Raw genomic sequence first — 22,182 nt, 5'->3', positions numbered from 1 at the left:
CAAAAACAGCCAAAAGCAATGTTCAGGACTCTCAACACCAAATCTCTTCAAGATCCAAAAGGTCTGTCGTGATCTCCACCAGTGCCTCCATGAAAAGCTCTTGCCCTGTCCATAAATTAAGACAATATAGAGGAACTCTGGAAGGGGTTTAAAACTGCTGTCTATATGGCCTGTGCTGAATCCATTGGCTAAGTCACCTGTACACACCAAAACAAGTTCAGTGAGAGCAACACTGAGAACCAAGCCCTCCTCAATCAGAAAAGAAGGGATCATTATGCTTAGCAAGATGACACTTTGTCTCAGCAGAATCGCAAGCTGAAGCTCAAAGGAGGATCCAGGAAATCCAAAAAACAGCAATGGGAAGATAAAGCCAAAGAGATCCAGCTCTGTGCTGAAAAACATGACATGCATAGCTTTTTCCAGGCAACAGAATGATGTAATAGTGATCCAGCTTACAGAACCTATCACCAGGACAAGGGAGAAGAGATTGATGTCATATATCTTGACTTCAAAAAAGCCTTCAATCTGGTATCCCATGATCACCCTTTGGCAAAACTGGCCAGTTGTGGCCTTGGGTCCACCACGACCCACTGGCTGGGAAATTGGCTATGTGGTCAGACCCAGAGGGTAGTAATTGATCATGGTCAATCATCATGGTGTCCGGTGAGCAGTAGCGTCCTCCAAGGCTCTGTCCTTGGACCCATATTGTTCAACATCTTCATTAATGATGTGAACATTGGAGTCAGAAGCAGACTGGCCAAGTTCACTGATGATACCAAACTTTGGGGCAAAGCATCCACACCTGAAAACAGACGGGTGATCCAGACTGACCTGGACAAGCTCAGCAAATGGGCGGACGAGAACCTCATGGTGTTTAACACCAAAAAATGCAAGGTTCTCCACCTTGGGAGGAAAAACCTGCAGCACCCTTATAGGCTCGGCAGTGCTACGTTGGATAGCACTACAGAAGAAAGAGACTTGGGGGTCATCTTTGACCACAAGATGAACATGAGCCTGCAATGCAATGCTGCGGCTAGTAAAGCAACCAAAATGCTGGCTTGCATCCATAGATGCTTCTCAAGCAAATCCCGGGACGTCATTCTCCCCTTGTACTCGGCCTTGGTGAGGCCGCAGCTGGAGTATTGAATCCATTTTTGGGTTCCACAATTCAAAAAGGATGTGGAGAAGCTTGAGAGAGTCCAGAGGAGAGCCACATGCATGATCAGAAGTCAGGAAAACAGACCTTACGCTGACAGGCTGAGAGCCATGGGGCTGTTTAGCCTGGAAAAGCACAGGCTCAGATCTGATTGCCACCTATAAGTTTATCAGGGGTGACCACCAGGCTCTGGGGGAACGTGTGTTCACCAGAGTACCCCAAGGGATGACAAGGTCGAACGGTCATAAACTACTACAAGACCTTTTCAGGCTTGACATAAGGAAGAACTTCTTTACTGTCCGAGCCCCCAAGGTCTGAAACAGCCTGCCATCAGTGGTGGTTCAAACACCTACATTGAATACCTGCAAGAGCAAATTGGATGCTTGTCTTGCTGGCTGACTTCCTGCCCTTTGGGTGGGGGGCTGGACTCGATGATCTTCCAAGGTCCCTTCCAGCCCTAATGTCTATGAAATCTACAAAAAGCCATCTACAGCCCAACCTCCCATGGCCCTACTTTCCTTCAATTGCAGGATGGTTTGACACTCCTTAAAGACAATTAATCTATCCAAGCTAGAAGGAAAGAACACCTTGAAGCACTCCTGAACTGTGAGTCAACTGGCAGATACCACCATCAAGTCCATCCCCCAACAGCATAAAACAGAATCCTACCTTCCTACCATAGAAGAAGTCTGGTGTACCATCAAGAAATACAAGAACAAGAAGGCTATTGGACTGGATGGGATACTTGCTGAACTCTATAAAGTCCCTCACTGGCAGCAAGGAACTAGTACTGAGACACCACAAATTTCGGTGTCCAGAAAAGTACATCAAGGTCCTGAGGTTTCTCCATGACTAGATGACTCTGACCATTCTACGTAGCATATCAGAGACAGATCCATTTGCCTTCTGAACTGATATCAAGCAAGAACAAGTCATGGCCCCAGCTCTGTTCTCCATTTTTTTACAGTCATCCTGGCTCTCATTAAAGACTGCCTTCCTTCCATAATTGACATTGAATACTGAATGGATGGAGGGCTCTTCTGAGATGTTTTCACTCAAAGACCAAAGTACTTATAAACAACCACTCTTGACCTTCTATACACTAATGACTGCACCATCCTTGTACACACTGAGGAAAACCACCAGTCTGTACTGGATCTCTTGGCAGAAGCCTACTAAACTTTGGGCTTCTCTCTCAACTTCGAGAAGACTAAAGCACTCTATGAGCCTGCCCTGGGTCATGAATGTGACCCTCCTCCACAAATTACCACTGAGGGAAAGACCTTGGAGGTAAGTTGAGCACTTACCCTACTTGGATAACCATCTCTTTCAGAAAGTGAGCACTGATAAGGAGATCTAGCATAGGATCCAGTGCGCAAGTGCCTCCTTTGGGAAATTGTTTTGGTATGTCTTTATTGATTGCAATCTCCAGAAAGACACCAAGATCCAGGTCTACAATGCAGTCATCATCCCCACCCTCCTCTATGGATGTGAAACCTATCGTTGTCATCTCAAGAGTGTGAAGAGGTTTCACCAATGATACCTCTAGAAAATCCTCCATATCAAATAGGAAGATCACTATACAAATGCCAGCATCCTTGCTGAAGCCAATGTTACCAACATCGATTCAGTGATCCTGAAATGCCAACTTCACTGGACCAGACATTGTGTGCACATGCCTGACTCTTGACTCCCAAAATAAGTCCTCTATTCCCACATTAGTAACGGCATTAGATCTTGCAGTGGCCAGAGTAAATGCTACAACACACTGAAGCCATACCTCAAGAAAATGACTCCAATGGCGCCTCAACCTCAACCAAACTGCAGCCAATTTTGAGGTAAAGTATCTTGTTCTTGAAGCAGAGAAGAAAGAGGAGAGAAAGGAAAAGGAGAGGAACCCCAGCCTACAGCCTGCTCTCCCCTGCAAAAAGAACTGCAACTTCTGCAGATGGATCTGTGGCTCAAAGACTGGACTCTGAAGTCACCTCAAGACCCATCAGTGAGCTGTGGTAGAATTGAGGGATTGCCATTTCTGCCGCTGGTGATAACAAGTGTTGTTTAGCAGCACAAAAGGGGCAACGTAGGTGCTGAACTCTGCGAATGGCAGGAGAATACCTAAAGCCAATCAGCGTGAAAACATGGAGGGACCAGTGACTCCAGATGCACAGCACCTCTTCTTTCCTAACACGATAACAAAGGTTTTGCACACATGAATGATGGCAAACAATGAAGATGAGCAACAACAACCATGGTACCTCAGGGACCTGCCTAGGGGTTTATAATCAGCCTGCCGGAGTTGGTAGACTGAACAATCAACTATGGAACCAAACAATCTCATCCTAGCCTGTAGGATGCATACATAAGATATGAACATGACTCTATAGACACATCAAGAGGATGGAGGATACCGCCCTGTATAAGAATGCCAACCCATCCTCTCTCTGATGTTGATATTTCAAACAACAATAAACGAGCAAATCTTAACACATCCAACTGATGGTGCAATTCATATTGTAAATGATAGGGAAAAAACCCTCCTCACTTCTGCAGTGACAGGCTGCTGTCCTGAAGCATGGCATTTGAGTAAGACATTCACAAATGCCACTTGCAGCTTCAGCAATATTCTGGTTCCAATCTTGTCCAAAGGAAACCACTGGGAGATTTGCCTGAACTTCAATGATCTCATTTTATGTAATCAGGTGGAAAAGAAAAGACTCATTAATTCAACCCTTAATCTTGTATTTCTCTGTTACCATATGTCTCTTTTAACTTCACTTTTCTAAGCTAACTTTCTATAGGCTGAGTTTGAAGAAACTAAGATTACTCTGCTTCATTACTGACATACATCCCTTTCAAGGTTTGAAATTAATTTTGTTAAAATATTTAAGGGAAAATTGCTCAATTTTTGCAAAACTTATACTCTTTAGGAGGCCTCCTGTTTTACAACCTCCTATGCCGAGAGGTTATTTTTGTTTAAGGGCACATGCAAGTGTCTCTCACCTCAAATGCTTGGAACGTGATCCCTACGTGAAACCCTTCAGAAACTGTAATCTTCCATATGCACTCTTTGGAAGGTCTGTAGTCATCTGGATAATTGGGAGACTGAATCTGGCCAGCATCTTTCTGTATTTCTCCACCACAAATAGCTTCATAAAAAAAAACAGTGCAGATATGTGGTTACACATTTTCTCCCACTCAATCTGATTTTCTAAGGTTTCTTCAAAGCACATCTTCTCTTTCAAATTCATACCGACACAGCTTATCTCATGAGCCAAACCTATTATGAGAGGTGTTAAAAATCTAACCGAATTCCTCCTCCTCTCTCAATGACTCTCATCTTGCTGCATCAGTCTCTTAGAGGTAAGGCTTATTTTAATATCCAGACCTTGTACACCACTGGGCACTCAAATTAACAGTCATTATGATGATATAGCAAATAAATATTAATTACCAACATCAACTGTGCTGTAAACGAAAACCTGCCACTAGATGGCACTATTAGCAAACTTTATGCAAGACCTTGGAGTTCCTATACCTTCCTGGGACAGGGAAGATGTGCCTAAAGAAGTCTATTTAATGCAGCTTTATTGAATATATTCTCATACAGATTGCATCTGAAGGTGCCCTATAGACTAAGAATCCTGGTACAAGAGTAATTTCTTTATGCAGGCAAGAAGGTGAACAGTACAATAGCTTCCCAAAGAGTACATAGAGTTGGGACTTGGAAAGGTAAAGAGAAATGAAGCTTGGGGTCATGCTGGAGACAGGGAGAAACTTTTCATATTGATAAAAGAATCCAGTCAAGAAAAAAAAGCTGAAGTTGAGTGCAGGACTAGGCAATCATCAATTTAACTATCAGTACAAGGGGTGCATATAGAAAGTACTTTTTCAGATTGCCTTTAAAATTTAACTTTATTTTTGGTCTGCTTTTTTTAAATCAGCCAAGAATACAAAAATACCATTTCAAATCCCAGTGTAACCTCCACATAGGGTCTCAAGCTGAGCTGGTACAGCACTAAATTTTGGTCAGTTATCATTATTAATAGTTTCTAAATTTTCAGTGAATTTGCTTCCAATTCCCACCCCCACCAAATTTGTCAGTAGAATTTGTTCAGTTACTAAAGGCCCCCACACAATGCCAACCATATTTTCAGTATTTTTCTACAAAAAGTTTGAAAAACCATTCACTTGAAGACAAAAATTTGATAACGCATTTAAATTCAGGGTCAAAATTTTCATTTTTGAAACCCCCCCCTCAGATTCCAGCAAAATAGCATCTTTGCTTAAATAAATAAATAAATACAGTCAATTAGCAAAACTGTAGACCCAAAGGACATAACTTTCAACTTCTCTGTTATCCTAGACCACTGCACTATGACATATTCAGTCTCCCAACAGTCCCAAAGAGGCCAGCAAGAGAATATTAGCCTCTTAGAGTCACTGAACCAAAATAAAGTGAACTTGAAAGGAAATAGATGGCTCTAAATTTTACATATAACCCTTAATGTGAGTTTCCCTTTAAATCATTATGTTTGAGGAACCTATAGGGTCTTCATCTTGAAAGGGCCTCATAGACCATAGGCCTGTTTTGGAATCTGGTTGGTTGACCTCAACCATACACACTGAAGGGGTTTGCAAATTCTGCAATCCCTGCACCACCTCGGAAATACGAGTGGGTGTAGAGCTGCCTTCTGCAGTTAGACAGGTTTTAAACTAGTGCATAAAATAAATTCTAAACCACTCGTTAGATTCCCCTGCAGGACCAGGTCTGTAGACCGTACAGAATGACACAGTCCTGCTAGCACTTAGCTAAAGATCTTTCTTACCTTCATAAACCACAAAAAAGCCCTTTCCCAGGATGTTGCTGCTGCTCCGGAACTCAATCCACAGCCTGCTATCCGTGGAAATTATTGGCTCAGGGACTTTATCACCACAAAATCTACCTAGAAGGCAGGAAACAGATGATCAAGATCTCTCCATGGACAGGTGAGAGTGCTTTGGGCAATGGGAAAAATGGCATAAAATCACCTGCAGTTCCAGAGAGTCAGGGTAAAGGTAAATCTACAGCACACTTTCACTCAGATGACAACGTGGATCTCAAAAAAGGGAGTCAACTTTATTTGTATTCTCCCCAAAGAGTTTAAATTCCACCTAGGAACAAAGCCTAGCATTCACAAATGTTGGCCTGGTAAAATTAACATATCCAAGAGCTTTACAAAATCTCAGGATGAAGCAGTAGGGTCATTAATTATGGTAGGTGATGAAATGGTAGGGAGTAAAACAGCCTGAATAGAGGACTTAGATAAATAGGCGATGATGCTGGAAGCAATTCATTATGATTATTTATTTGTGTTACAGAGTGTCTAAGAGCCTCAGTCCTGGACCAAGATCCCTAATGTGCACGGTGCTATATAAACCCAGAGCAAAAAATTAACTGTACAACAGCAACCTCCACCCAAGGTCATGGCACTATTTTGCCAGGTGTAAAAGACTATGGCAAGAAGCAGTCCTGTCCCACTATGCTGGGAATCCAACTAAACAAGACAAAAAGGGTGGGTGAAAAGAATCTCAATCAATGAGAACCAAACATGCAGAGCTCCCAGATGGCTTTGAAAATCTCAGTCTGGCTGCCAAAAAAAGGGAAAGAACCATCCCTTTCCTTCTATAATTCTGGTATTGAGGGGAAATCCTTTCTTCACGCCAGATATGGCAATCACTTCCATGCAAGAGGGAATGATCTTAGTTACACACTTCTTCTAACTGAGGTCCCTGGAGTACTATGGTCCTTTGGTTTTCATTACCTAGAATACGTTCGCTGTATGGTTAAGACAGCTGGATATTTCTGATAAGTGTCAACAGAAGTACTGGTAAGATAACGCTACTGAACTCTACAGTTGTGAACTGCTATTTTCCACAGCAATGTTAATAATAAATTATGATAAAAATCGCTTATGTTTCTATAGCCTGTTTCAGGAAGAAGACTCCTCAAAGCACAGGTCAAACAGTAACTGTGTTTCAAGGATACCTATCGCCACGTGGTTCTTTCCTTCACCTGACAATGGCAATGTAATACACTGAATACAGCGGGGTCTGGGTTTGTTCCTCTTCTGCAGGAGTAACTGAATACCAGTTTATCCAGCTGAATCTGTAGTGGGGAACATAATTATCCAGATTGGAATTTGGGCAGGGAATAAGGGTTGCAACTCGAGGCCTTGTAAAAAACAATCCAGGGGCTTGCTGGTGACCTCAAAAGGTCAGAGCTTGGTTCTGCATCTCAGGTGAAAGGTGGCACATTAGTATCTACTAACTTGCTGCATTACTGGTTCTCATTTCAAGCTTTTTGTCTACACCAGGGAAAAAGATGGATGTTTTTAACACATTTGCTAATGCAGGCTAAATGAAATCTCAGGATAGAGAAGGCAGTTGTAGTCTTAATGCATGTTAGTCATTCAGTGTGACTACTAGAGCTCTCCTAGGTGTGTTACAAACACCATTTCGTAGCCAGGGCAAAGATACCAAGGGAATAGCACCATCAACTGAACCACAGCTCAATCTGCTATAACATGGTCTTTTCCATGGGTGTTTCTGAGCCAAATACTAACACAAACCTTGCTCTGCTTAGCTGCTGAAATCCAACAAGCATATGTCCCAGAAGTGCATGGCTTTAAAACACATGTATATTCCAAATAGGTCAGGGGTCATTACAGTAGGACAGAAATAAACAGCAATACAGCTGCTTTTCTTTTTCCTCCTCATAGGAACAAATACTAACAAACAGTGTTGACACTTGCAAGGTTCCTCTCCCTAGGGTCACTGAGCAACTGCCTCTTGGATTTAGTCGTTGAGTTCAACAAGGATGTCAAGGAGAGGAAATGCAGATGAGGAAGCTAGAATAAGTGAACTCCTTGGAGTTCGATAAAGGGCCCATTCATAAAAAAGTTATGCACCATTTAAGGCTGGGTTTTCACACACTTCCATGGGAAAATATGCAGGGAACTTTTTTTTTTTTCCAGGCGAAATACATGCTTTCACAATTCATGCTAATCCTCTTCCCCACCCCCCTGCCAGCCCACAACCGGCCTGCCTCTTCCTAACTAATTTCATGGGACCGACCCCTTGCAGGGGCCATGGCAGTTCACACAACAGAAAGGTTTACAAATCCAACTATGTTTAAGGAGATTTTTCATTTTTAAGCACTTAAACGTTTGACAGAAAAACCGAAGCGCTCTAAGTCACGGCTGCTGGAAGGATGTGTGCACTTGCCCACAATCACCCTTGCAGCAGAGAGGAAGTCCCAAGGACACTCTCCTCTGGGGAGGAGAGCACTACTGCTCCAATTAGAGGGAGACCCCCTCCCAAGCCTTCCTCTGCTGTTGCCTCTATCAGTGCCAGACATCTAACCTAGAAAAGAGCACTTTCCCACCAATAAAATCCTTTACTAAAGGGCCTAATTCTCTTCTGCAAAGCACAGGTGCAGTGTCACATATTAAGGCCTGAGAAATGCAGGAACCAGGGCTGGTAAGAAGGTGACCCACTATTCCTGACTAGGAGAAGGAGCAAGACTCAACTACCACACACCTATTGAGGGCCACTCTTTTGAGTCTACCTCCTCTCAGATATGCTTGCTACTTTTAACCTTGTGCTACTCAGTGTAAACCAGCTGCTGACACTCCTTACTGCTCTATGGGCCTCCCTTGTTCCCTGCATAGCCTAACTCACACCTTTGTCTGCCCAACTTTGCTCTATCTGTTGTGCATAGCCATGCAAGGATTTGCAGGTTTAGGATCTAGTGCCATGGTTCTCAACCTTTTTGGACTCAAGGCACCTTTCACTGGACTCGATCCCTCCCTGCACAACATTTGCAAATTGAGGGGCACCCAATTTCAAAAACTAATTTATATATTACAGGGCTAACCCCCTTGCAGAGAGGCTGGGCAGTGGATATTAGGGGGTCATTCAGGCAGGGACAAACCTGAGCCTGCATTTATCTACTTAACTTATCTGATCTCACCTCACTTATCTCTTCGCATCTTGTGACACCCTTCAAAGGATCTGGTGGCACCCCAAGGGGCCCCGACACACTGGTTGAGAATCACTGGCCTAGTGCCTTGCTGTTCTTCACTGGTTTTCAAAACTCTTCACAACTGATAAGCCTCACAACCTAATACCAAAGGCATTAAGGGTAGGAATTTTCAAAGGGGCGCCCAACTCATCTAGGCTCCACTGAAAACCCCCGCCCAGTAGTCAAATTCCTAGTCATAACAGAAAACACACCCCCAGTAACCTGTGTGAGGCTGCACTCATCTAGCTGAAAAAAATCTGGAGTTTCTTGCCTCGTAGGGTACAGTGGAGATTCACATATGTTACAAATGCGAAAGCAGAGGTGAAGGAATTTGCCCAAGATCAAAGTTAGGAAGTGGCAGAACTGGGAATAGAACCCAAATGTCCTGGCTCTCTCTTCCGACTCCTTCATCCACCAAAACACCCAAAAGTAAGAAAATCCCAAATGCCCTTACCAGCAGCCTCATGTTCTCAACAGTGACTGACAGCATGGTACAAGCTGAAGGAAATAAATGAGATGCTATGAGCTTGAGACAACAGTGCTTTTTTATAATATTTCAGAGCCCAAGCAGAGATGCAGTGTGGAGATGAAGCCTGTTGTCCCATCAGTGCTAATTCACATTCTCCTGGATCACGCATAAGAAATCATGGAGACAATCCCATACAATTTCTAAAAAGCTTTCTACAGAGCCAGTTTTTAAAAACCAGAGACACAGAAGTTTGAATTCAAATAATGCTTTTTCAGGTTCCATCCCAGTTGCAAAGTGATGCAGGGGAGGACATGGTTTCCCAACAATCAACTCCACATTGTTTAAGCATGGTCCAGTCATGCCCTGTAAGCCACTTCTATTTGACTGCTTCCAAAGTAGCCTACGGCCCTCTTCCAGTGATCTGCAATTTTAGGTGTTTATCTTAATGCTGTAGAGGACCTGGTTTGCAAAGGACAGGTAGCTCAGTATTTTCTAAAGACCAGATTTCCCCCCACCCCCTAACTATCCTCAGCTGGGCACCCAAAAGCAGCAGTCTCTACAAGGGCTACACCACAGATTGAAGGACTGCACCATGGTTTAAATATACAGTCTCGTCCTACCAAGGCCTTCAACACCATAGAAAGGCTACACCATGATTGAAATATACAGTCTTGTCCTACCAAGACTGAGCCATGTTTTGAATGAGTTGGAGGAAACCTTGCTAGAGTCCCTTACTACAGAAGCTGGAACAATATCTGTAGGCTGATACCCTGCAGTTGTATGTGGGAGGCGCAACTATGGAATGGCAGGTACTGGAAGAAAGCATTAGGGATAATACCAGAGCCTACAGATAGCCCACAGCAACAGTATGTGTGTCAGAGACGTGCTCCATGTCCGTAACTGGTACATCCTAAAGGAAAGCCAGCTCTTGGAAAATGAGGTGGCATGTGAGCGGTGCTGACTGGAAAGCTGTAACTCCCTCATATTTCCCAGCAAAGGCCACTGAAATATTTTCCTCTACAGCTTTTCTCTTAGCCTGGCTTGTGCCTCCTCCCCATCAGAAGACATCCTCCCTACCTCTGGAGCCTGCTTTTAAAAATAGTGTGTTTCTGCGTCTAATAGGGAGAGAAAGCTGGATGGTCTAGAGGATTTGGTAGCTCAGATAAACCATTTCCCTCAAGACGGCAGATTCAAATCCATTCCACACTTTAGCAACTGAACGTTCCTAGCATTTTATGACCTGTATAAGATGAGTTTTCTGTGTCCCATCCCAGTTCTTTATACACAAATTAGAATAGGAAGATATGCATATAGAAAAACCACAAATTCAATATACCAGTCCATGAAGTAGGCTAATGGGTAGTAGTACAATTGCTCATCTGAGTGCACCGATTTACATACTTGGCAGACTCACTGAAAAATAATTGTAGTGTTCTGGGTCAGAAATTGTACAGTTTGATCATCTAGGAACTCTGTTTCAGTGCAGTATAATTAAATACGTCTTAAGGCAATGTTGTATGGCTAGAGCAAGGGACAGGGAATCAAAAGACCAGGTCTGCCTGACTTGCTATGGCACTCTGGGCAAATCATTTCACTCTGAACCTCAACTCCTCATCTGAAAAATGAAGGAATAATGTTTCCCTACCTCACAGAGAGAACTGGGTGGATGAATTACGTACTGTTCAAGAAGCACTTTGATAACAATGGAGAAGTATTAAAGGAGAACCATGTGCCTATTCTACAAATAAGCTCCCAGCACCTAGTGGATGAAGGGCCCATTTACATACACTCTGTACAAGCATCTTAAAAAATTTAAATAGCCACTCACCCAATAAGGGAGCCTTCCTCCAGTAGCCATCACGCACCTCCACATAATCATACCAACACAGGCGGCTTTTAAACAAGTCCATTGACGTGAAATTTAGCATAATCTGTGAACAGAGGGAGCAGAGTTATCTTTGCAAATGGAGCTATTTGGCACAACAGGACCTACAAACTAAATTCCATCAGGGTCATTATGCTGCCTAAGAGGTTTAAATGGTAAAAAGGACTTTTTTTTAATGCATCTTTTGTTAAAAAGATATCCTGAGGCGTTTTACAGAGCTCTATCATACAAACCAGCAGACAGCATGTTACTGAGTGAATGACAGAAAAGATGACAGACACTCACTCAAGTAGAAGGCTCCTTTAAGAAGAATAGGTCTGACTGTGGTTTTACAACACAAAGAAGTACCAGTGGTTCATCCAGTAGGAATAAGAAAAAATGTGTTGCAGAGAAAAAGGATTTCGATGGAAAGCTTTGATTAATTTTGCTTTTTTTTTTTCTAATTTTCTGTTAGATTATAGTGTCAGCCCTCTCCTCCAGCTGCCATGGTACACCATGAAAGCTGCTGTTTGAGTTCCTCACGCCTCCATTCTGGCAGCCTAGTGGACTATATGTAAAACACAATTCCCAAAACAGACAACTGTCTTCCCTCTAGCTGAGCCCCCAGTGCCTCAAGTCATAGTCATACAGAAATAAGGCAGGAGGGGACTTCTGGAGGTCAGTTAGTCCAACCCTCTGGCACAATCAGGATCACCCCTATCCGAACCATCTAAACTCTACATAAGACTGCTCTCAAGCCTGACACAACATAGACCTAACACCTAACCTGCCACAGGTAAAGCAGGGGAACCAAGGCAGCCAACGTCCTGCTTCTCTAAAATATTGTCAATTTATGCTCAAGATATCTTGGGTAGAGGGAGGCAACCCCCCCCCCCAGTCTGTACCAATCTGACCATGGGGTAAAATTCCTTCCTGACCTGAAATACAGTAACTGGTCTGACCCCGAGGGATCGGCAACCTTTTTGGGCTGAGTGCCAAAACCCCCCTCAACCTGGACTTGGAAGATGTTAGCATGCCAGGAGCAGATGGCAAGGCCCAATCCTTATCGTGGCAGCACACCCAAGCCCCTTCCCTGCTGTGCACCCTGAGGTGTATGTCCACCCACTGCCAGTCATGGAGCCAGGCTGGGACTCCAGACTCTGGTGTGCCAGTTTGCAGCCTGGGTTTCAGGTCAGTGGCAGCTGCATGCACTCCTCAGGGTGCATGGCTGGGAAAGGACCTGGGGTAGTACAACCCCAGTCTCTTCCCTGCTATTCACCCTGAGGTATATGTGCAGCCACCATAGGCCACAGAGCCCACCCAGGGCTCCGGACCCCAGTGCACTGGTTGCAACCTCTTGGCTGCCTGACACATCTGGCTTGGGGTCTGGGTAGCTGCTGCCTGCCACAGACCCTGGGCTGCTTGCAACAGGGCTTGCAGCCTCCCTACTGCCTGCTATGAGCAGCTTGGGCTCCACGGCCAACAGCAGCTGCACAGAGCCCCAGTCGGCTATGATGTGCTGAGCAAAATGGCCTCATGCCATGCTCTGGCACATGTGTTGGGGGTTGCCAACACCTGGGTAAGACCTCCTAGCTAGGAACCTCCAGCAGGAGGTTTACTAGCAAGAGAATCATGACACCCCAGACTTAGCCATAGCCAAAGCCAACACCCAATGCCTTTAGTGAGGCTTAAAAACACCCTGACACACAGCAGAAAAATAAGAGGGGGGAAGGGGGGAAGAAGAAGGAGCAACCGGCAAAGCCCAGAAGCATAGAAAATACCCACGGTAGAAAATAAGCATGGTATGCCTAGATCATCCCCCACCAGTGACTGTCCAACCTCTTCTTGAACACCTCCTGTGATGGAGAGTCCACAGCTTCCCTAGGCAGTCTGTTCCACTGCCTCACTATTCTCACAGTGAAGAAGTTTTTCCTGGATATCCAAACTAAATTTACTTCATTGCAACTTCAAGCCATTGGGTCCATGTCCTTCTCTTCAGCAAGAGACAACAGGTGCTTTTAGGGTAGCCCTTCAAGTATTTGAAGACTGCTATCATGTCCCCCTCTTAAGTGCCTTTTCTGCAGGCTGAACATGCCAACTCCTGAGGTGCAGTCCAGCCAGGGAGCTTAAGTACAAAGGAGACGAAAGAGGCACAAGGCATTCAAACAGCAGCTCTCGTGAATCACTGCGGTGGCTAAGGCAAACACAGTTTAAGATCATGCAGAATTGAAACAAAGTGTTCCCATTCTGGATGGTAAACCAACCGTACCATCTGTCACAAAATGCTGAAACATCTTGGTTTTAATGGTAAACATTTACACTATTTCCAATTGAAATTTTGCAAAACTTTTCACTCCATACAGCATGCCAGTGTTTCAACTGTGCATGCCTAGTCAGGACAAGAACAATGTAGAAGCATTGATCTTTCCCATGAGACAGCCATTCTGACTTTTTATCAACTCCACAATAGGGTCATTTTTGATTTAAATGAAAAACACATTTTGTTGAAAAGTCCTTCCCATCGAATTCTACCATGACCTCACACATGAAGGCCCATAAAACTGCTGAGAAGTAGGCATCATCTACCACCTTATTGATAGGGAATATTTGCCATGGGTACATGTGTTGCAGCCACACTAGAAAATGCCATCCTGCCTCCCCAGGCCTAGCAACAGCATACATTATAAGCTAGAAGGGTCACAGGTATTTAGGATGCAGAAGAGGGTGACGATAAAGATGCTTGGGCTGTTTCTAAATTAGCATTTATATCATTACTGAAATTTTTACCTTTTTGCAAGCAGCTGCACCCCACTTCAATGCTGTTGCAGCCAAACAGATTAAATGACTTGCCCAACATCATTCAGGATATCTCAGGCAGAGCCAGAAATATAATCTATACTGCTAGAGTTGCTTCTTTCCTGTACGGTCCTGCAAGCATTCTCCTGCAATGCTACAGCCCCATGTAATACAGCAGGGGAAACCCAGCCAGCTAGTTTCCCCACCCAGGCTAAAGGAACAGAAAAGGTAAACAAATGGTGCAAACAGTGGAAGATAAGAGATTAAAAAAAACCAAAAAAAACCCCAAAACAGCTCAGTTACAACATGCAACTGCATTGGATTTGCACAGCTGTAAGAGCAGCATCTGGTCTGTGATGCATCATAGTGGTGTCTCTCTTTTAAGAGGCTAAAGGGGAGAAGTCAACGGATCTACTAAGGGTGAATTTTTTGCAAAATTTGACCCATCAAGTTAGCTTGTATCCAATACCTCCTGCAGAGATACAGATTCCCATGGTATACTCTTACCAGGCAACCTAGATTAAGGCTCAAGCGATTTCTAAATGAGATTTACTTTCCACCATTTACTTTGATGACTTTTGGCAAGTCTCTGAATTTGGACAATGAAAGCAGACCAGTCTATTTAGCTCACTTTATAGACAGTATCTGGCTCTCAGTACATTAACTGCTGCAGCGTTGCCACTGCAAACACTACAAAGTAGCGGCCATTGTATTAATTTCAAAACTTCTGGCAATTTCATACAGAGGAACATTTCATTTGAAGTTAATTTGGTAAAAACGACATTGACAAAATGTATTTTGAGCCGTATCAGTTTTAAACCCTGTCCAATCATCCAGGACCTCCCCCAGTCACCATGAGTTTTCAAAGATGATGGCCAGAGGCACTGCAATCACGTCAGTCAACTCCCTCAGCACCCTGGGGTGCATCCTGTCCAGCCCCATGAACTTGTACACATCCAGCTTTTCTAAATAATCCTTAACCTGTTTTTTTGTCACTGCTGGCTGCTTCCCTCCTCCCCAAACTGTGCTGCCAGGTGCATTAATCTGGGAGCTGACTTGGCATGTGAAGATGAAGAAGACATTGAGTACTTGCCTTTTCTGCATTCTCTGCCACCAGGTTGCCTCTCCCATGTTAATAATCTCCCAAAGTAATCTTCAGGCTTTATTTAAAAGCCTGAAACCCTCTTGGTAATTTTCTCTAAGCACCCCTGTTTAGGTTGGGAGGAAGCAAAACACACATTAGGCCTTGTAGGAAGGGTATGCGGGGCTTGGAGCCTGCCTGTCTGGCCCAAACGCAGCAGGTAGCAGGGGCTCTTGCATGATTCCCAGAGTGCCCTGCAGGTTCCCTGAGATGCTGAAGACTCCTGAGCCGAACAGCCTACCCATCTGACTGGTTGGTGGGGATATTATGGCTGCCCACCTAGACCTGATGTAGCAGTGGCTTGTCATGGCCACAAGCCATCAGACAGCTGTCTCCCACATGCTCACCCCATGCCCGTGTGTGTGTGTGTGTCTAGCACACCTGGGTTGTGCACGCGCATGTGTGCGCATGAATGCACGCACGCACACGTGCATGCCCCACACACACATGCACACAGAATCCAGGTGTCTGGGGCACGACTGGGCCACTGACTTTCTTTCATACAGCCGAAGTCGAGATGTCCACCTCTTATGCAACTCCCTGTTCCCTGGGGTGATGAAGAGTGGGTGCTATGCTTTTGGGGTCCCCGATTTCATCATCAGCAATGTCATTGCTCCCCCATCTTTGCCCCCCTATCCCTATTGAGGGCTAGCCTAGCCCCCATCAGGCTGCCCTGGCTCATGAGGCCCTATGGGAGGCACCTCGACTGCCAGAAGGAACATTTCAACTAAGCATCAGGCCTGACACCATGAGCACATGGTGCAGGGATGGGGGAAGGTAAGCCCTCTGCTGACATAGGGGGCTTTGGCCCCGCACCACAGCAGGCTGCCAGATCTGCAAAGCCCTGCCAGCTTCCTCCTCTCACATGTGGCCTGGGAGACCTCTCTGGATGAGTGGGGCCGAAGGGCTTTGAGTGCCCGTGCCCTGGCATTGGGCCACGGGTCTCCTACCATGGGCTCCTCTGGCCTGCCTCACAGGCAGTGCTGCCCACAACCCAGCCTGCCCATTCCCCTTCCCTTCTCCCTCCCCAACCTCCCCTGGGGGAACACATGGAGGTGTTGGGGAATGGGGTGCAAGAAAGAGATGTGCCTCAGTTTAAAATGTTGCAATTGCCAAACTTTTCCTGTGTTTAATAAAGAAAACTTGCTGAACATTGCTTGCGTCTCTGCGTGGTCCCTCCCCCCAGTTCACAGAAAACAGCAAACCTTTGGCAGCAGTAGGATGTGGGGGGAGGGGTGTTGAGCATGGGGTGGCAGAACCTGGAAGAGAGTTTGGGGTCAGGAGAAATGCCACAGGGCCTTAACTCAACAAACGTGAAAGCTTGGAGCCAAGGCACAGGTCAGGGGGCTTTTGATCTGGCACCCTACTTTCAGGGGTCTGGAGTCAAGACCAGGGACTTCTCCACGTAGGAGCTAGAGAGCTGCATGATCCCAGACCCAAAGTCTGTCTGAGGAAGAAGGCATCACTGCAGCGGGCACTGAAGACTGATGGCCCTCCTGCCCCTGGGCCTCCAGGCCCATGTCCCCTGCTTTATGGACCACCACAGACACACAGCCCTTGCTGATGCCTGAGACTCATGCCAGACAGGCAGCCTGAGCTGGAGGTCTGCCTGTTTCAGTCAAGCCTGCGCTGCTCCCCTGCAGTGGGACCTGGGCCAGGAGTGGGGTCGTGGGGAGCAGAAAAGCTCCCGCCCGAGTCTTCCAGCAGAGGAGCAGACGAGTTGAGGCTGCTGAACTCTGCTTCCAGAAGCTGCCCCAGCAGGCTGCACTCTCCCACCCATTCAAAATGCTCCTACACCCCTTTGGGATTGGCTTGGACCTACTTGGAGGGCTTGCACCTACGGGACAACCGGCAGCTGTCCAGGACTGTGTGCATTAACTCCCAATCCTGGCGCTGTGACTCTCAGTTCCACAGCACCACGGGCTATCTCCTCTAAACAGCGGGTGGCCAGCTAGAGTCCCCAGTCATGTGACTCAGCAGCTCAGGTGTAAGCACCCTCCAGCTCATCCATATGTCCCTGTATATGGCCCGAGTCATTCCCCCATCAGTTTCTCAACCCCTGGTGACAGAAGTCCACGGTGCATGGCCTGCACATATCTTTCCATCGCTCATCAGGTGTGCTGCTGCCCGTCCTGAAGCCAGCATGCCAACTGCTGCAAGCTGGCCTTCCACACACAGATGCAGAACCTGCAAACAAGGGGGAGGGGCTGCATAGCTTGCAGAAGTGGGGGACAGACGGTTGAAAGGGCAGGTCTCAGCCTGCAATCATGGGAGGGAGTTGGGGCTTGCCCTAAGGGGTCGATACATTGACTGTCTGCACCTTGAGCACTCACTGGACTTCACCCATGGATCTGACTGGGGGGCAGGGGGAAACATGCTGTTGGGCCACTTGCCCACCTATCTAGGTGCAGAACCCAGAAGTCAGCCTGGCAGCGAGCGCCGAGTGGCTGAGCTAATAATTCCCACACAGGAATCCTTCCATCACATGTATGTTCTTCCAGGGCTCAGAGGAAGATCTGGGGGTGGGTTTTGGAAAAGGGACATTTTTTCTTGTTCCTGCTGCACAGCAACTGGAGTGGTTGCCAGCCATAGGTGTGCATATTGCCTGTCCCTGATCTGGGGGCGCTTTCTGCCAAAACAGCCGTTTACTCTTTTGCCTGCTGAGCTCATTAAATGCTATCACTGCCTTTCCATGAGTGCCTGGGTGAAAGGGGGTGCTGGTTATGTTCAAGTGCTCGACATATCTGTGCTTAGACTCAAATCTCAGAAGGACAGCATGGCCCTGAGAGAAATGGCATGTGTCAGTTATGCAGATTTATGATCCCTTTGAGTGGGAAATACTCTCAAGTGCCCAAGAGTGTATGTGTGTGTGTGGTGGGGAAAGGGTGGCAGGGGAGAGAGACCTGGCACCTTGGCTGGGCTCCAGGCTTCAGCTGGGAAGGATGAACATGGGGAAGTGGATGATTCACCCTCCTTCTACACCCTAGCATTTCTGCCCTGCCACCCCAGCCCCAACCCCTTTGTGGGCTTCTGGGCCACTACAGCCTGAGAGGGCTACAACAGCAGGGGGTGGCCTGTGGCAGCTTCAGTTCCCCCCACTGCCCCTTCCCTCCCCCCAGGGGCTCTGTGTTCACTCCAGGACCCGAGTCCCCATGATGGTTGCATGGAGCTCAGGCAAACCTTACCATTACAGGTTGCACAGTGCGGCCTGAATTGTCAGAAGTGTCGGGAGAAATGGTTGTAGGTCCTGCAGGTTGTACCAGTACTGGCTGTTTTGTTGGTACTTGGGAGGGGAGGCTGGTCCTCGCTTTGCATCCCTGGGAGGGGTGCAGAGACATGCGACAGGACTTGGTTTGGAAGAGCCACGACCCCCGTGAGGAGAACAGTGTTGCACGGTCTTCCTCTGTCTCCTCCAGCAGGGTCCCTGTGAGCAACTCCTCCACTGCACCTCTGATCCCACAGGCATTGGCGGGGGCTGTCCACCCAGTTCTCAGCAAGGAAACGGGACAGGTCCTTGTAGAATGGTATGCACTGCCCCTGGCCCTCAGGCTGCTTTCTAGTGTCAAACATGCGGTAATATTGCCTCCCCATCAACATAGTCTGGTGAGACACTGTTTCCAGTCTCTGTTGTGACCCCTTGCCTGCACCTCCTAAGTGATGAGCTTGAAGACATCTCTGATCAATGCCCTATCTGGAGTTGGTGTTGGATGTGCTCCGCACCCCAGATGGCAGTGAGATCCTTTATTTCCCCAAACTGCCACTTGTGTTCCCAGGCTTGGCTGGTGGCAGTGGATGGGCTGGATTTGTCCATGGTCCATGGCAGTGCCCACAGGGTCTTAGTCGTTGGGCGAGTGATGGTTTGGCTGCGAGGGGGTGGGTAGAAGGCTAGATGGATGTATGGAAGCAGCAGTGGACGTGTGAGGGTGCAATCCCTGATGTGTGGTTCTCGCTCTCACATCCGAGGCTTGGGGTCCTTGCTCCCATGTCACTTGGTCTTCGCTGCTCAGGTCACCTCCAGAATCTTGCGACATCCAGGGGCTTTCAGCTGATGCCCTGCAGTTCTGCCAACACCACATGCCCCACCTGGGCTGTAAAATTCAAGGGTCCATGGCCCACATGATGCCTTAGGATCACAGGGTGTCTCTCTGGTCACCCTGGCTTGGAGGTCCAGTGCTTCCCACAACCACATCCTCTCCATACACTGAACCACTACTTGATCACTGATCATCTACTAGCTATCTGATCAGTGATCAAGAGGGGGACTTGCTGCACTGAATGAGAATGAAAGACATGGCAGGAGCCTCCCTTCCAAAAGCAAAAAAAAGGAATGGCAAATATGTAGGGCCCAACTCAGCCACCCATACTTTATACCCTTATAACATGGAGGACTTTAGTGTAGTGGATTCTATTAGTGGCATGCTATAAATTTCAACCCCAGATAGTGCTTGCTAAATGTTATTAGATTTCATTTTTTCCACTTTCACCTTTTCTTTTCCCATCCCATACTTGGTACTGTGTAAAGTCCCTGTTTTGAGGAGATTTCAATATAAATATACATGTCACAAGTGAGGAGGCACAAGGCACCACACTGTCAAGTAGTTGTTTTGCATTATTATAAGTAAGATTACAGAAGAAGCCAAAAAAGAGATAAGGAGAAAGCATCTCCTCTCATTAGTTTCCATCATCTGGAGCTGTAACCCTTTAAGCGGAGACAAACAGAACTATTCTAGTGTTAGAACCAAACCCATATGCTAGGTTCAGATCCAAGACTCTAATATGAACACTCACTCCCCCATGCACCTAAACTGAAATGTCATCTTTAAGGTTTTATCCCTTCTCTACATGAAAGTGATTTTGGAATGAAACCAGGCAAGTCCAGAGAGTTTTTGGTTCAGAGTTGAGAACTAACCTAAGTCTCAAGCAAACACAAACCTGGTTTGAACAAGACACTGTTTGCTTCAGGACATTACAAAATATTTCTGAGTATAAGCAGCTGCTTAGTGGATCAGATGCCTCTGAAATAACTTTGGAGAATGCAAGATGAAGACAGGAGATTATTATGGACTGTAGAAACCAAAAACAAGAAATAAAGTTTACTTTTTGGTTATTTTTCCCCACAAAAGATTTCATTTGAAGAAAGTAGAGTGCTATTAAAATAGTTCAGGCAAGATTTTGCATCCAAATTTACATCCACATACACACCTGGATGTTATTCTTATTTTCTTTGCAGGTATATACAGCTCAGCACCTTCACACACCCCTGAATGTGCTGTCTTTTCTCTCTCTGTTCCCCCAAACTGTAGAATTTTTGCATACTTGCTACTGCTCTTAATGATTACCCAGCTGAAAGTGATTTTCGCCAGCTCAGGCAATTTCTCTAATTCATTGTAAGGAGACAAAAAAAAAGGGCAGGCTAGAGAGGTATCTTATAGAGTAAATGGCACAATACAAAGACCCAATCCCGGTCCACTTGAAATGAAGGGAAAATTACTCCAATTTCAGATGCAAGTGTTACTACATTTCAAAAACTTGCATGCGATTGAAGGATTGCATGATAAACTTTTTAAAAAACCCAAAAACCCTCCCTGCCAAAGTTTACTACACTATCGATTCGACCACTTCAGAAAACACACACTTGGAAGTGTAACTGCTCTGAGTGCAAACACTCAATGCCTTTTAAAACCTTCAAACACGTTTTTGGTAAACAGTGTAATGTTCTGAGCCAGCCGACCGTGGCTCCTCTGCCTGTTCTGCAAACACACAATGCCTCCGACTGGCTGGTGATGTTAATAATGCTAATTAGGGCATTTAAAAAGGCCTGATGGAATACTGACACAGTACCAAGTACCTGATGATCCCTAGTCATCCTTTCTAGGGTATGAGCTAGCAAATGGGACAAGCTAACAGCCTCGACTCACTAGGACTTCAGGAGTAACCCTGTTTATTGCCTTCTAAAATTCTAAACAGATTTGAGGGAATCTACTGGGTTCAGATGGGAAAAATCAAATCACTGCTTCTTTTGCTGGCAACAGATTAGGAAGGCAGGGAAAGAGTTTCCTCTCCTTCCTTTGAAAAATATGAGGCATTTCCTAAGGGGAACATCATAGATGCTGTTTCCCCGAGGGTTTTTTTTTTTTAAATGTGGGGTTGGCTCTAGGAAGGGAACTCTACATTAAGGCTAGAAAGACCACTGAATATTACTATTCTTATAGCCAGGAAAAGGAACAACTGGAAAACAGTAATTAATAAAACAAACAGTGTGGAAGCTTCACAAAACCAGAGTTTCCAGACCTAGTTGCCCTATGTATCCATCTGTGGGACTCCCAGCAGCATACCTCAAACTCTGTAACAGGCTGTCTAATAGGGGCATGCAAAGCAGGCCCTATTCAATTCAGATTTGGCCCAAATCAGGGACAGTGATTCTATTCGTTGATTCGGATCACTGTCCCTGATTCAATTTGGCCCAATCCAAATCTGAAGATTCAATGCCAATTCGGACATAGACACAGCTTGAAATGTTTTTTCTACATACCTTGAGGTATCATCCGGACTTGTGAATGCTGTAATGCTGGAGCTCATGGAGTGTCCCACAGGAGTGAGGGGGGTGGCCCTCCACATGCTCAGTAGCAAACCTAGAAGTGGACTGAAAATATTTCCGGTCCACTTCTGGGTCTGCCCGGCAGCATGCTGGGCT

At 45.9% G+C, this 22,182-nt stretch overlaps 1 protein-coding gene across 1 annotated transcript in view; it reads right to left on the bottom strand.

The window, feature by feature from the left end:
* TLL2 (tolloid like 2) overlaps positions 1 to 22,182 on the bottom strand; it is a 184,449-nt gene that overhangs the window by 33,673 nt on the left and 128,594 nt on the right. Inside the window, exons 10-12 of the mRNA XM_019555530.1 lie at positions 11,516 to 11,618; positions 5,983 to 6,099; positions 4,157 to 4,302 (exon numbers count right to left, since the gene is read on the bottom strand). Of these exons, the coding sequence (XP_019411075.1) occupies positions 4,157 to 4,302; positions 5,983 to 6,099; positions 11,516 to 11,618 (366 nt within the window). The remainder of the gene's footprint in view (positions 1 to 4,156; positions 4,303 to 5,982; positions 6,100 to 11,515; positions 11,619 to 22,182) is intronic.

This window comes from Crocodylus porosus, unplaced genomic scaffold (genome assembly GCF_001723895.1).
Source record: "Crocodylus porosus isolate Cpor-Errol unplaced genomic scaffold, CroPor_comp1, whole genome shotgun sequence".
NCBI classification, from domain to species: domain Eukaryota; kingdom Metazoa; phylum Chordata; order Crocodylia; family Crocodylidae; genus Crocodylus; species Crocodylus porosus.
The sequence above is the reverse complement of the archived record's forward strand: the minus strand, read 5'-3'. Positions and strand labels throughout refer to the sequence as shown.